The sequence below is a fragment of the Lepidochelys olivacea genome (assembly GCF_965140295.1).
Source record: "Lepidochelys olivacea isolate rLepOli2 genome assembly, chromosome: 25".
NCBI classification, from domain to species: Eukaryota; Metazoa; Chordata; order Testudines; family Cheloniidae; genus Lepidochelys; species Lepidochelys olivacea.
In genome coordinates, this window is record NC_140435.1 from 10000001 (window position 1) to 10014862 (window position 14862).

The 14862-nt window shown below is 54.4% G+C and overlaps 1 protein-coding gene across 2 annotated transcripts in view; it reads left to right on the forward strand.

Annotated features, from left to right (window-relative positions):
• Positions 1 to 14862, forward strand: part of ADAMTS10 (ADAM metallopeptidase with thrombospondin type 1 motif 10) — a 103120-nt gene that overhangs the window by 75402 nt on the left and 12856 nt on the right. For both annotated transcript variants that reach the window (XM_084614748.1, XM_084614749.1), the window contains 3 exons: positions 12059 to 12192; positions 13633 to 13756; positions 14230 to 14310. In XM_084614748.1, the coding sequence (XP_084470874.1) occupies positions 12059 to 12192; positions 13633 to 13756; positions 14230 to 14310 (339 nt within the window). The remainder of the gene's footprint in view (positions 1 to 12058; positions 12193 to 13632; positions 13757 to 14229; positions 14311 to 14862) is intronic.

The following is a 14862-nucleotide window of genomic DNA, read 5'->3' on the forward strand; positions in this document are numbered from 1 at the left end:
AGGGATGTGCAAACTCATCAAATTTGCAGATTCGCACATTTCGTCAAATGTGTCTTTCCAGGGGTCCCCCGTTCCTGTGGCATCCCAGTCCCTTTTTAAAAGCTGTCTGCATCCACATTTAGAGTGACTCTTGCGTGACAAGTGGAAACACACTTCGCTGATGGAAGTATTGTTCTCCTCCAGAAACTGGCATGATGACACTACCTAGCAGTTCTCCTGCTCTTGTTCGTGTTACTCTATGCAGTTGCTTTTTAAATTCCTAGCTATGCAGACAAAAATCCAAAAGGATAGGGGCTGTTTAGTTTATTTCTTTGGATCCGATTGTTCCTTAATCTCTGAGTGGTATAAACAAGAAGACCAGAGACATAAAACCAGGAGTTGCGTATTGACTGCTCACTTTAGTTCACTACCCAGCCTCTGGCCGTGGCCAACACTTGATGGGCATAGAGGGAAAGGGAAATCCTCCCATAATTAGGGCTAGATGGACAATTGGTGCCGGGGCGGGGGAGGCAGGGTATTTTTGAGTCAAATGAAATGAGTTTTTCAGTGTTTCTTGTCAGAATGTAAAACCAGACAAATTTTGTTTGGGGTCGAATGAAAAAACAAAACATTCCATTTATGGGTACGTTTCTACCCTCTGGGGAGTTGTTTAGAGAAATTTAGCTTAATTTCCAAATGAGATGTTGTTCCTCAATGAAAAGTTGACCCATTTTATATTGAAAAATATTGAAACGGTTGGACTACTTCAGAATTCCACCCACCCACCCCTTGGGTTTTTTTCTGGCCTAAATTATTCGACCGAAATTGGTGGACCATTTCGGTTGACCTGAAGTTGTAATTTTCAGCAAATAAACTATTCACTGGGAAATGTTTGCCCAGCTCTTCCCATAATGCACTAGGCTCACTCACACGCACAGATTTCACGTTTCACCACCTGGCATTTTAGACTGTGTCCAGCCCAACTAGGGAAGAGAGCGGAGTCTACCCTCTGAGATAGCTGGTGGCTAGCAGTGCCCCCCTCGTCTCTTCAGTCAGTTCTAACGGGTCTTGTAGAAGTGACTGGCTAAAAGGGAGGAGGTAGGGGGAGATCTGTGTGGCAGAAATCTTTTAATAACGAGAAAGAACAGTGCGTCTCCTTCATGTACTTAATGAACTTGACTGGGGAACTCCTTTGCAGCTGTGTAAATAAGCTTACCTCCCTGGGGGGACCCTGCATCAGGAACAGATGTGCTGTGGCTGCAGGGAATGGATCAATAAAAATGTAATAAAATGGCAAAGCAATAAGTCAGACAATGCCCCCGAGGGATTTCACAGTGGAAAATGCAGTTGAAATACTTGCTTGGACCTCTTGCTCCGTGCCAGCTGAGAGATAGGCGTGGCCTAGTGTCTGACTACGGGGCTTGGTGCAGTGAACTATTGGCTGGTTGCATTCCAGTCTACCTCTGACTCTGATTTCTTCTGTGACCTTGAGTAAGGTGCTGCCCTGCTCCTTGCCTCAGTTTCCCCATCTGAAAAATAAGACGATAAAACTCCTCTTCCTCTGAGGAGGACACGAGACATCATAAGTTAATGTCTGCAAAGCACTGGGGAGTTGTCGCTCTTTAAAAACATCCTGGTTTTGCTTTTGGCTGTGATGATAACTAATAATAACAATACTTTGCTCTTATGCACCCTGTTCATGCACAAACCTGAAAGCTCTTTGCAAAGACAAGTCAGTGTCATTAGCTCCATTGCACAGATGGGGAAAGCAAGGCACGCAGAAGGGAAGCGATTTGCCTATGGTCATGCCAGCAGAGGTGGGAATACAACCTAGGTACCCCAAATCCGAACCTACTGTCCCAGCTACTGGCTAGATATTACCAAGGTATTCCATCTACCTTGGGAATAGCCAGGCAGTACTGTGTCCATTGTGATAATGCTGTCTAGTTTACAATGACAGAGAGCATGTTGAATGGTGACTGTTGTCAGTATTATTAGAGGACACTCCCGACCACCAAAGTGCAAGAAAGGGAAACTGAGGACTGAGAGGCAAATGCTGACTGGGCCCCGTATGAAGGCCCCAGAGTTCAGTGGGGATGGTGGCGCTAGCCGGACTATCGCAACTTGCTTTGCGCATGAGAATACCAGTGGCTGGTTTGAGGTGACCCTGCCAGCAATGGTGCCTGGCCGGCCAACTCCCCAGGGATCAGGGTAGCTCAGAGGGAGTGATGCTGGGTGTCCTTTGGGAGTGGGAGCAAGTCTGCTGAAGACCATGGTGCGACCCCAGAGGGGAGCCTGCTACGTGTCTGTCTGGAGGAGGAAGAGGTTGTCTCAGGCAATCCCATCTGCCATGTTGTTGTTTTGAGCGAATAAGAGGCAGACTCAACATTCCCAGATATAGGAGGCCGAGTGGCCTGTCCAGGTGCCTCCATTTGCATCTGATATTTTTCCCTCAGAGCTTCCAAGGATCCGTCAGGGATTATGCTCTTCTCTCTCTCCTTTTCTGCCGCCCAGCTGGTCTGGGGTGTGCTCCCTCCTGTCTGGCTGCTGGACAGGAGAGGGATTCGGTCCCCTTCTCTCTCCCAGGCATCAGTTCCACCCTTGGGACATACTCTGCTCCGTCCTGGAGTCTCTTCTGAGTTCCCATAGTTCTCTCTGCTCGTTCAGCTGGTGCCATCTTGGGATAGACCCTCTGGGAGCTGCTGCCTCACCCTGCAGGGAAATCTGGTACCCAGCACCTGGTAAAGCCAGCTCCAAGTGCCTCTGGCTCCTTGTTCCCCCTTCCACTAGCTCCCTCAGATAGGCTCCTGTCTGAGGTAACCAGCTTCGGCTCTCAGATCTTGGCCGGCTCCCCCAGCAAGGGTCATCAAGATGTCCCGCGTGTGATTGCACCGGGATGCCACCTTTTCGCCAACATGGCTGCCATTGCGTGGGACAGGGAGGGAGGGAGGCCCTGTGCTGGGCAAGATCCTGCTTAGGGCCAACCCTTGTCTTTATTAGCAAGGTTTAAAGGCACAGAGCATCCCTGTGGCTCAGCTGGGGGAGGGAGCCGGTTCCCAGGGAGGGTAGGAGCAGTCAGCTGGAAGCCTGGCGCCAGCTGCCGGGTCACTGGCGAATTGAGGTTGGGTGTTGCATGGGGCCGGTATGGCGTGTTTTCCTGGTGGTGATTTATAACAGTCCTGGAACCCAGACCCTGGGAGTGCAGGATACACAGACCCAGTGAGAAGCACTGAGCTCAGCCTGTCCAAGTTTAACAGTCAGCAGATACCTCTTGGAATGTGGCTTTAATTGTTTGTTTATTTTGTTTTATTCACTTAGTTATTCATTTGGCTCTTGGCAAATGTCAGAGCCAAGGGAGCGGGGAGCAGCTCATGGGGTCGGGGTGGGGAAGCGGGGTCTGCTGAAAACAGGAGAGATTGCTCATCATAAGCTATTATGCACTTTAATTCCTTCCTGGGGGAGGTAAGGGGGGGACGGGAACAAAACACGTCCTCTGCGGCAAAGCATTGTGGGTAAATGCAAGCACCCATGGCTGTTCTTTCTTATTGACTTTGGATGGACCGGACCAAAGTCGAAGAACACACATCTTGGTGTTCCTGATGAATGTTTTGTGGATCAGCCTAGTTTTCAAAATATGGAATTTTCACACCATTTACCCATGATCCTTTGTTGCTCAGGAGCTTCTGTCCCATCAGTCTTTTTGGTTTCCCAGCTGCCTATGAGCTGGTGCAGAATAACACCTAGAAAGCCAACAAACCAGCATGGTTCTGCCCCGAAAAAGGAGTGGGGGAAAGTGGCTCCTTCTTACACAGCAAACCCACCCCTTGGGTATATTCAGAGCCAGGGCTGCTCAGCACAAAGAAGCTTTCAACCCTATTCGCCCTGCAGAGCCAACTCGGCTGGGAGAGAGTGAGCTGGATTCTCTCCTGGCTCAGCATGGCCAACACAAGTGGTTACCTCCATTCGAGATGCAGGGCCAAATTCTGATCTCACTTAACCCCAAGCAATTGCAATGAAGTTGAAAGGTTGCCTAGTAAGAGAGGGCCAAATTTGAAGACAATAGGGTAACAAAAGATCTGCCATCCTTGGGCCTGATTCTTCTCTTGTTTATACACTTTTACTCCCGTGTAACCCTATTAACTTCAGTGGAACTGGTTTACGCTGCTGTAGGAGGGAGCAGAATCAGGCCCTTTGTTTGTATGTTGCATCCCCTGGCCTCTTTCATCTATCTTTGGCTTTTAGGTATGGATGCCCTTTGGCACAGGGACTGATTCTCTGGGTTTGGAAAGGGCCTAGCACTTTTCTTTAAATTAATACATAGTAATAATTAAGGAAGGCAGGATTCAGGCTAGTAGACCTTTATTCCTGGCCAGGATGTATGAGAAGTAAAGAGTCCCACTTGAATCTCAGAGCCCAGTTGAATTTGTAGTGTTGGTAGGTAAAAAACAACAACCAATAACCCATATCATAGAGTTGACGGCCAGAAGGACCCATTAGATCCGACTTCCTGTATAACACAAGCCATTAATGTTCACCCCTGTATTAAACCCAACGGCCTTAGTTAAACTAAGCTATTTCAGTCCTCAGGTGACTGGAGTCTATGCCACAGGCAGAGAGCAGGAGAGATCAAAGAGCCCACTGACTTTGAAATGGCAAGGAACTGATTAGATGAAATGCACCCAGATGATCCCAGCAGGTGAACCACACGGCACAGAAAGGCGACCCCCCCAACCACCACCCCATTCTCATAAACTGAGCAATCTTAGCATGGAGCCTGATCCCATTGTGCCATTTTCCAGAGTCACCTTTCAGAGCAGGGCCACTTTGCAAGGCCCCAGATGAATCCCGCAGTCAGTGGCTTCTCAGACAAGCGCAGGCCACGTGACGTGGCCGTGCCGCTCGCAATGAGCAGCAGCGTTACTCCTGGTAGACATGGCAGTGTCCCTCTTCTCAGGGCATGGTCACTTCAGCTGGAGTCAGAGCCAGGGCCAGGTTTTCAAAAGAGCCCATCACCCGGCACTGACCCCTGCGAACAATTCCCCCTCCCTGTCCCTTCCACTGAGAACAATGGGAGCTGCCAGATACTGAATGCTTCTGAAAATCTGGCCCTCAGCTTCCACATGGGGGAAGCCCAAAGCATGCCCCGATCCCTAAAGGAGCATCACAGGACCCTACAGTATGACCAGCCCCTGCCCCTGCAGTCAGGAGAAAGCTGATCATCAGCAAAACTTCCCTGCTGGTCAGTGCAGCCCACGAGCCATTTCGATTGATCCAGCCAGAAAGATGCAAGTGCAAACAAATATGGCAGGTAATACAGTGAAGTGCCTTTAGTTGGGGATGAGCTGGATCCAAACCCCCTTGAACGTGGGGAGAATTCAGGACTGGGTTTGAATTTTGCTGTTTAGAAATGTCTTTCTGAAATTCGCAAGCCAGTTAGATTCCCAGCAAGCTGTCAGCAAGGCCCCTGGGGTCACCGATTTGGTCTCTGTCTGTTCTCCCACTGAGCATGTTCGCAAAGGCCCCCCCAGAATGGACTTTAAGAATGTGGAACTGGGCCACTCCCCCCACACACACACACACACCCACACCAGGGGCAGAAGTCACTCCTCCATTCCTTACTGAATGGCCTGGGAGCCCTGCTGAGCCAGCTCAGCTACTCCACAGCATCCAGTGCTGAGGGAAAGAGAAACCGCAGCATCGGAAACCCCGGAGAGCAGCAGCGACAAGTCGCAGCCGCTCGGGTTCCCCTGCCCCCATCCCTGGGCAGTACCTGCTTTTACACACAGGGTGGTGAAAGCCACCTCTCTGAAGAGTGCTGGTGAAAGCCACGGCCAGCCACCAGCGGGAGTCAGGCAGGTCGGGACGAAGCACGGAAGACAGAGACGGCAAAGCGCTAATCGGCCCCGTGCAGTCCAGCCACTCCAGCCGCTTTGTTCCACGCGGCTATGCCCAGTCGGTTCTCAGTATCGCTGTTATTTCGTTAATTTGCATTGTCATCGGAGGATCTCCAAACCCTTTGCAAAGACTGAGAAAGCCCCATAGCGTCCCTGTGAGGTGTGTAAGGGATAGACAGAGATCCTTTGACCCCCCATGGAAAGGCAAGGGGCGTGGAGTGAGCCAGCACTCCTCAGAATTGGGACAGGAAGTGAGGAGTGTCACAGGAGCCCAGGGAAGCAGTGGGTGCGAATCAGTTAAACAGAATGGGACAAGTCTGGCACTGCCTGCCCTTGTGATCCCCTTGGAGTCTGAAGGCTAACTCTGCCCTTAGTGACTCCTGTCGCTGGTTCAACTGGTGAAAGTTAATGCAGAGTTTGCCGCAGTGGCATGGCCCAGCACGTCAGCCAGGGGAGAATTTGGCCCATTGCAATAACCCAAGTTGGAATTTGGCCAGGACACCAGGATTAAGGCTCGCCAAGTACCATGAAATTCCATTTCACCTCTCAGCTGGATGATGGTATCTAGAGAGCAGCGCAGCACCCCCCAGAACCAGGCTGGGCCATTGCCGCCTACTTCCTAGCTGGCACCTCTTCTTGCATCGCTTAGTCGTTCCCCCCGCCAAATACAATTGTGGCTTGGCCCTGCTGTTTACGTGATCACAGCAGAATGTAGCCTGGCGGCAGCCCGCAATTAACCATTGGGGATCAGTTCATTTGCACAGCAGCTCACATGCTTTCTTTTCTTTAAATCTTCCCTCCACTGAGGAACCAAATACATGAACCACCACCAGAATCGGATCCGCCAATCCGAAGTAACTCCGCCACCAGGCTTTACACCGCTGCCGGGGAGATCCAGATCGGGTCCCAGCCGCAGAGCCGTTTCCCATTTAGCAGTGGCTTGTTTGTGCCCCGATGGACGGCGAGCTCTTCTGCCTTGTGTCTGCACGGCACGAACCGAAACCGGAGCTACCGATGCTGCAACACCATAAACAGTCATTGCGGGAGAAGGGACGAGTCTTTGTGCTCCGTGGCCCGTGCTGGGGCAGAGTGGTCTAGGAGGGACCATCCCTGTCTGAAGGGGGGTGATCAGGATGCCCGCGGCTAATGCCAATAGCAAGAAGGCTGCAACGAGCTCCCTGTTTTCTGGCTTAGAAAGGAGCCGAGCGGCTTTGCTTCGTGGCCTGTTTGTTTATTTCTCTTGGAGGCTGCGCCGGGATACCGGCCGGTGCTGCCACCGATTCGCAGGAGCGCAGCCTGCTTGCCATGAGCTTCCTTGGACAAATACAGCTTGGGAAGCCTTCGCCAAGCGGCGTGCTTAGGGGCTGATCCAAAGCTCGTTGGGGTCAGCGGAAAGACTGTCGGGGACCTCAGTGGGCTCTGGATGAGGCCCTGAGTGAGCGAGGCAGAGAACCGTGTGGGAGAAGGTTTCTCTCTCAATTTCCTTGCACTTAAAACCTTTTTTTTTTTTAACAAAAGCTCTCCCAGCTGCAAGCCTTTCTCAAATCCCCCGCCAAACAGCTGGCCAGGGGAAGATGCCAATAAACCATCCTCTGCTCACAGGGCGATTTCTCAGACCCTGGGCCATCCTGAGCTTTGGCAGGGAGCAGTCTGTGGGAGGCCCCCCGAGATGTGCTTCCTCTCAATAGATCAGCTCTTTTGCCCGCCACTCCACCCCCCAACCCCTCCACACCGGAACCCAAGCCGTAGGGAACCGTAGGATGGCCCAGGGCGTGAGGCATAAAGGGGGATGCATCATAGCCACGGGGAGGCATCGTGGTCCCGTGGTGAAATGTTCTGTGTGTGACAATGGTTTCCAATTAAATCAGGGCCCCGTGTGCCAGGTGCCACACAGACACAGAGTGAGAGACAGCCCCTGCCCCAAGGAGCTCACTGTCTAAACAGACAGGACAGGCCAAGGGCAGGAGTGGAGACAGATATAGGCAATGACTTGCCCACAATAGGTTAGCAGCAGAGCTGGGAATAGCACCCAGCTCTCTTGACTCCTAGTCCGCTGCCCTTATCTACAAGACAAACCTCTCGGGATGGCACAACTTGACACTAGCTGCTTGGTATTTGCATATAACCATGCAGGGTAGCTGGTACAAGCAGCCAGGGAAAGGGCATAGACACCCACTGTAGGAGCTTCTGTTCCATTTTATCCTGGATAATTCACCCCAGTGAGCAGATCTCCCATGCAGTAGCCCAAGCTGGCTTGCTCCCTTCTACTGGGGCATCTTGCCCATTGAGCTGGGCAAATGGGTTGTCAATTTGCCTAACCGGTTACAACCCAGTAGATCAAAATGAACGGTTTCCAGTTTTACTTTCCCCTCAGATAAAATTAATAAGCTAGGCACATTTAGCAGAAGGCCGGGAGGCCTGGGATTTTATAGTCACCTGAGCGGACTAGCCTGCTCGGCCAGATTGCCTGCCTGCTGGCTGGGCTCCCTTTGCACATAGCCACCGCCAAGACATGACACAGGATGCTGGTGTTCCATCGGCAGCTGAGCCTAAAGGGAGTTTACCCCTGATTGACCTGCTAGGAGCCAGACTCTGCTGGCCTCAGCTCGAGGACTCGCTCGCTCGCTTTTTCTAGTTGCTGATTTCCCTTGGAAAGAAGGTTGAATTCTGAAGGATTTAAGCGAAAGAAAAAAACCACCCTCCTGGGCTGTAATGTGGAGAAGGCCAGGAGGAAACTCCAGAGCCTCCCCCCAGAGCTGGATCCACACCTGCCAGCTTTTCCCTCTCGCTCCCGAGTTCTTACGCCCTGCACCGTTCAAGTAGGTGCTGCAACAAAGCCAGGGCACTTGAGGCAAAGGAAGAAATTTGGCCTTCACGCCACCAATCCCTGATCCCTTTTTTTCCTCTTCGTTGTATTACATTTTTCATTCCCATTTTCTGTCTTGGCTGCTTTTTTGAGCCCGTGATGATTCCGCCGTGGGCCAGTTGCGGCTAGGTGTTTGGGCCACTGAAGGCTGGGCATAGGACAGCGGCAATCAGAGAGTATTCTAGGAAAGAGCGAGAGGACCCCACAGCTGCTGAAATGGAGAAGGAGACAGGGAAGGGGGAGGAAGCAAGGCTGTGTCATGATTTAGCTGCTTTCCGGGGGGAGGAGGGGATAATGAGGTTCCAGCGGAGGAGAGGCTGCAAGGGCTGGGGTGGTTTTGTCTGGAAGTGAGAAGAGTAAGACAAGGGTATCAAATACATTCAGTAAAGGCCAGTCAAAGGTGCTCCTGTGGCCATGGTCTGGGCAGGCACTTAGCCCTTGAACTAGCCCAAATCACTAGACCCTATCCTCGTGGGAAGCCACCACCTGCTGGCACTAAAATACGTCGAGTAACAGCATGCAGACTTGTCTCGTACGGTAATGGCTCTCGGGGAAGGAACTCTCGGACACAGGAGCTTTGGGATGCTGTGGCCAAGAGAACTAAACTAGCGGCAGAGGCCCAGCTGTCTCAAGGGCTAGAGGGTGGGACACTGAGCCTCTGACCTTCCAGTCACAAGTTCAAATCCACCCAAGGGTAGAGCCCACCTAAAGGCCTTGCCCAGCTGTCGGCTGCCTGGTGGCCTCTGTGAAATGAATTGGTGGCCTCAGTGGAGTGCCCAGCGGATGGGGGTCGGTGTGACAGAGTCGATTGCCACTCCTGGTGAGCTCAGACAGGAAGCTGAGGATTGAATGTGCTGTGGAGTCGCTCTCCTTTAAAAAGGATCCCCCAAGCCAGCGTCGAGGCACATTGTGGTGAGCCTGAAGGAGAAGCTTGTATGGCTCCTGCCCATGTTGTCCCTGGCCTGTGATTTGATTGTAGCACTGTCAGTCCAGCATCCTTCAAGGATAGAGGGGAGGTCAAAGGGAAAGAGTTTCGGTAGATGATAGTCCTTGGCTCTCAGAGAGTCCGGGATAATGCAACCCCCTTCACCAAGTGCCTAGCCCAGGCATCATTTTCAACGGCTTTGCCCGGAGCTAGCTGAACTCCCCTCTAACGGCCCCCCATGTAACTTCCCTCTTCCTTCCCCCTCCATCTGCTTTCACTGAACTTGCAGGCTCCCAGACAAGCAGCTGGGCTGCCTCTTCCCTCCATCTGCCCCTTTGATCTTCAGTAACAACTTGCAGATTTCAGTTGCTGGGGTTCTCACTCAGCTAGGTGGTTCTGAGCTACTGTCTCCTGAGCATCGCCGGTACCGCAAGGAGGAAACTGCCTGTGTCCCAGCCCTGGGGGATGCCTCTTCCCCTGAGTCTCCTACATGTTGCTGACCTGCCTTAGGATACTGCGGTACTGAGTGAACACCTGAATGCACAGGTCCAGTCGGGAGAGAGAGAGAGAGTGTGTGTGTTTTCTAGCCACTTTGAGCCTCTTCTTTTTGTCCCCAGACCCTAGGAATCTGCTTCTGCCATGAGTCTAGTCCCATAGGCAGCCTTCTTCCAAAACAGATCGGACCTGCTCGTCCCTCTCACTGATATCCCACTTCCTGCCAGGCTGCTTCAGATCACTCCTGGAGTCTGGATGAGCGCCTTGGCTCTGGGCCCTACCAGAGGAGTGAGGCCACTGGTCCAGCCAGTCCTGGGTTCTGCCAGTCCATCTGGTCTAACCTTGCCACTTGGCTCAGAATTTGTTCGCTGGATGAAAGTTCTTCTGCTGCAATTTCTTCCAGAACTGAATCTCAGGAAAAATCCCTCAGATCTCCTGCCGCTGCCCTGCTTAGTACCAGTGCTGCGGAAGACGGTGCAGGTGAAATCATAACACACCATAGTTGGTAGGAGACAGGGTACAGTCTTCCAGTCACCGGCAGATGCTCAGCTGCTCTCTGAAGGCTGAGATCTTGTCAAATGACACACGCTACAGTATCTGCTTCAGGCCCGGTCCTGCTCCCTTCGCTGGCCCGTAGGAGCTTTGCCAGTGACTTCCATGAGAGCTAGGTTGGGCTATTCCTGGCTCTGCGTATGCCGGGCTGTGGGAGGTTGGGTAAGTCTCTGCACCTCCCACCCTTGGACTGTCTGCTCTATTTAGCTTGCAGGCTCCTTGGGGCAGGGGCTGTCTCTCGCTGAGTGCCTGTACAGCACCTAGGGCGATGGGGCTCAGGCTCGGCTGGGGGCTCAGGGCGCTGCCGTAGTACAAACAGCAACGCAGTGGGGGTGCTCTTGTGTCACAGAGATGTGCACTCTGAAGGGAGGAGGGGCGAGTCCTGGCTCCCAGGGAGCTGGGGCTCAGTGCGGTATGAGCCCGGAGGAAGAAGACCCTGTCAGGCTGGAGGGCTGCACGGCTCTGAGTGGCTGCTCCCAGAAGGCGTGGGGGGGGGGGCTGTCTCTGCTCCGAAGCCCCACAGGGTAGTTAGCGACAGGCCTGACGCTGCTCTGAACTTGCTGCCTGGCAGTGGGGCCTCCTGACCCCTCGGAGCAGCCTAGGCCAGGCACAGAGTGGAGGGCGTCAGGAGAGCAGGGGGAAGCTGGCTGGGTGGGGAAGCTCTATCACTAGGGTCTGACCAAATTCACGCACATGAAAAATGCGTCACGAACTGTGAAATCTGGTCTATTGTGTCCTTTTACCCTATACTATACAGACTTCACAGGGGAAACCAGCGTCTCTCAAATTGGGGGTCCGGACCCAACAGGGAGTTGCAAGGGGATCACAAGGTTATTTTGCGGGGGGGGGGGGGCGGTATTGCCACCCTGACTTCTGCGCTGCCTTCAGAGCTGGGCGGCCAGAGAGCAGCAGTGGTTTGCCGGGCGCCCAGCTCTGCAGGGAGCAGGGCAGAAGTCAGGGTGGCGAGACCGTACCAGGGCCATCCTGACTTCTGCGGTGCTGCTGGCAGCAGATCTGCCTTCAGAGCGGGGATCCCAGCCAGCAGCCGCCGCTCTCCAGCCGCCCGGCTCTGAAGGCAGCAGCGCAGAAGGAAGGGTAGCAGTACTGCAGCCCCCCCTACAATAACCTTGCAACACCCCCCCCAACTCCCTTTTGGGTCAGGACCCCAACAATGACAACACTGAAATTTCAGATTTAAATAGCTGAAATCGTGAAATTTACAATTTTAAAAGCCCTATGACCACGACGTTGACCAAAGTGGACCGTGAATTTCGGAGGGCCCTAGCCATTTCTCCTCTGGCCGTCGCTGTGCTGGAGTAGGCGGCACCACCTCCCTTTCTCTTGCAGGGGGTGTGAAATCCTGTTCTCTCAACTGCCTGGCTGAGGGCTTCAACTTCTACACGGAGCGGGCAGCGGCCGTGGTGGACGGGACGCCCTGCCGGCAGGACTCCAATGACATCTGTGTCAATGGGGAGTGCAAGGTACTTGCCGAGGTCAGGGGGTGCTGGGGCGGGAGCTGGGATGAGGCGGGGGCTTCCCTGCAGGCACTCAGCCCCTCTCCTGTGCTCTGCGGGCCCTTCTCATGTGCCTTGGCTGTCGGTGGGGAGTTCAGCTGCCCCCTCACGGCACAGCAGTTAAAGAGCAGAGCCAGCTACTCTCCCACTTGCCTGGGGTCTCATGGACTCAGCTCTGCTGCTGACTCTTTGTGACCTGGAGCAAGTCAGCCCACCTCTCGTGCCTCAGTTTCCCCATCTGTGGAGCGCGGGCTATAGTCCTGGCGTGCCCTGTCTGGGAGTGCACTGTGGGTGCTTAGCATTACTGTGTGACAGGCTCAGGGCCTGAGGCTTCCCCCACGTGAGTGGGTGAGTGGGTGGCCATGAAGGTAGCTGTGCATTGCCCTGAGAAGAAGACAGACAAAGCCCTCAGAGCTCTGGAGAAGGTATGCGGGACCTGGCGGAGCCTGAGAGTCCCTCCTGGGTCTGAGAGGACATGGCTACATAAGCAGGAGTCTCTGGGAAGTTGGAGGTAGGCCCAGCCTGCCCCTTCCAGCTGCTGGGGCCTGTGTTGTGAAGGACCCCAGAGTGCGGTGGAAGCCCGGCAGGAATCAGCCTGTCACACAGGGGCTGCTAATTACAAGCACAGGGCGTCCCTTCCTTCCTCCCTTTGAAAATGTCGCCTTCCTCCTCGTCCTCCTCCCTCGGGGCAGCTGCACGTTCCGCCTCCAGCCAATGAGCGTTCAGCATCAGGGCCCGGAGACACGCTGGCCTGACCCTGCGCCTGCAGCAGGAGGTCCAGGACCCAGCAAGGGTGAAGGACCCAGCCTGGCTGGAGGACAGAAGGACCATGGAGCCTCTCCTCATGAGATTTCCAGCCAGGTGCTGCAGAGCCAAGCCCTCCAGATATCAGGGACAGCTTTGGCCGTTGCCAGAGAGATCTGGGGCATTTCCTTCACGAAGTGGCAGGGCTGTGCACGGGAAAAGGGGGCACCCCTCATACCCAAATGGCCTGGCATGGAGAGGGAGCTCCCGAAGCTCCATGTGCCAGGAGCCTCCAAGCAGATTGTGGAGAGGACGCGCTGAATCCTCCCCCCGGTAAGGAGGGTGGATTCCATCACGGCATCCCACACACACATGCTCAGCCCTTCACCCAGGGCACTCGGGGTGCGGATGGGGAGAGGCGGATTTCGTCCTTGGGCCCCATGCTCACACCCCTTTCTCTTGCCAGCCCCCAGGGGTGGCAGAAAGACAGGGGAGCCGTGCTGAGCCCCCACAGCTGGGAGGGGTAGGGGGCAGGAGTAAAAGGGAGGCAAAGGGGATGTCTGAACCCCCCCACGTGACACCAGAATGGCCATCTGGAGGTCTGGTCAGTTGGAGGCCAGCACCCCCTGCAGGCGCATAATCCCCCCTGCTTTGTCCCTCCAGCACGTGGGCTGTGACCGCGTCCTTGGCTCTGACTTGAAGGAGGACAAGTGCCGCGTGTGTGGGGGAGACGGGAGTACCTGCGAGACCATCGAAGGCATTTTCAACCAGTCCCTGCCTGAGGGGGGTAAGGAGCGTCCGGCCCAGCTGGGACACAACAAGGCTTGATTTACCCACCCCTCGTTTCCTTCTGGTTCAATGCCTCTATCTCAGGAGATGGGGAGGTCGGATACACCCATGGGCTCCCTGGGGTGGGGTTGAGGGGGTCGGGTACGCCTGTGGGCTCTCCGGGGTGGGGGATGTCGGGTACACCCGTGGGCTCCCAGGGATATGGGGGTCAGATACAGCCATTGGGTCCCCGGGGTGGGGTGGGAGTCGTCAGATACACCCATGGGCTCCCCGAGGTGGGGGTTGGATATGCCCATGGGCTCCCTGCCCTGGGGTGCCGATATGCCTCTGGGCTATTCTGGGGTCCTTGACTTGATTTCCCTGCACTGGGCTCAGGTGGTCTCCTCCTACCCAGGCAATCCCACACAGTCTCTCCAATCCCAGCATGGCTTGGTTGCCCTGCTAACCCCACGCCCTGGGGTTGTCTTCCAGGTTACAGGGAGGTGATCTGGATCCCCAAGGGCTCGGTGCACATTGATATCCGGGAGCTGAACCTCTCTCTCAACTATCTGGGTGAGAAAACATCAGGGTCTGCAGCTCAGGGGTGACGCTGGTGGTCAGGGAGAGTCACGATGGAGAGCCAATGAAATCCCAGTCAGACACCTGTTCAGTGCCAAGGCACGCTTCTCTGTGGGTGCTGTGTGGACAAGACCTGCCTGGCAGATCTCCTCTGGAGGGGGAGCTGGGAGGGTTTTAGGTGCCAGCCTGAGGGAACAGTTGGGTGAAGTATTCTCAACACTCGGTAGCTAACCACTGAGAAAAGCTTTTCCCCCTCCCCAGGGGTGGCATCTGCTGGCAAAGCCTGGTGCCTGGTGAGGTTTGCAAAGCATGATGGGGGAGCTGTTTCGGGGCCGGTGGTGTGTTTGTGTGTGGTGTAGATGCCCCCTATCTCGCTGCAGCTCCACCTCTGGTCAGCAATGTAACCCCACACAAACCCCACGCCCCGGCTCCTTGGCACTTCCCTTGGAGCCAGCATGTTCAACTGGGGGTTCAAAATGAGACCGTCTCGCGTTTTGCTCAGGCTCGGCTTTCCAGCCAGACTCTGGCCTGTTGATTTTCTCAAGC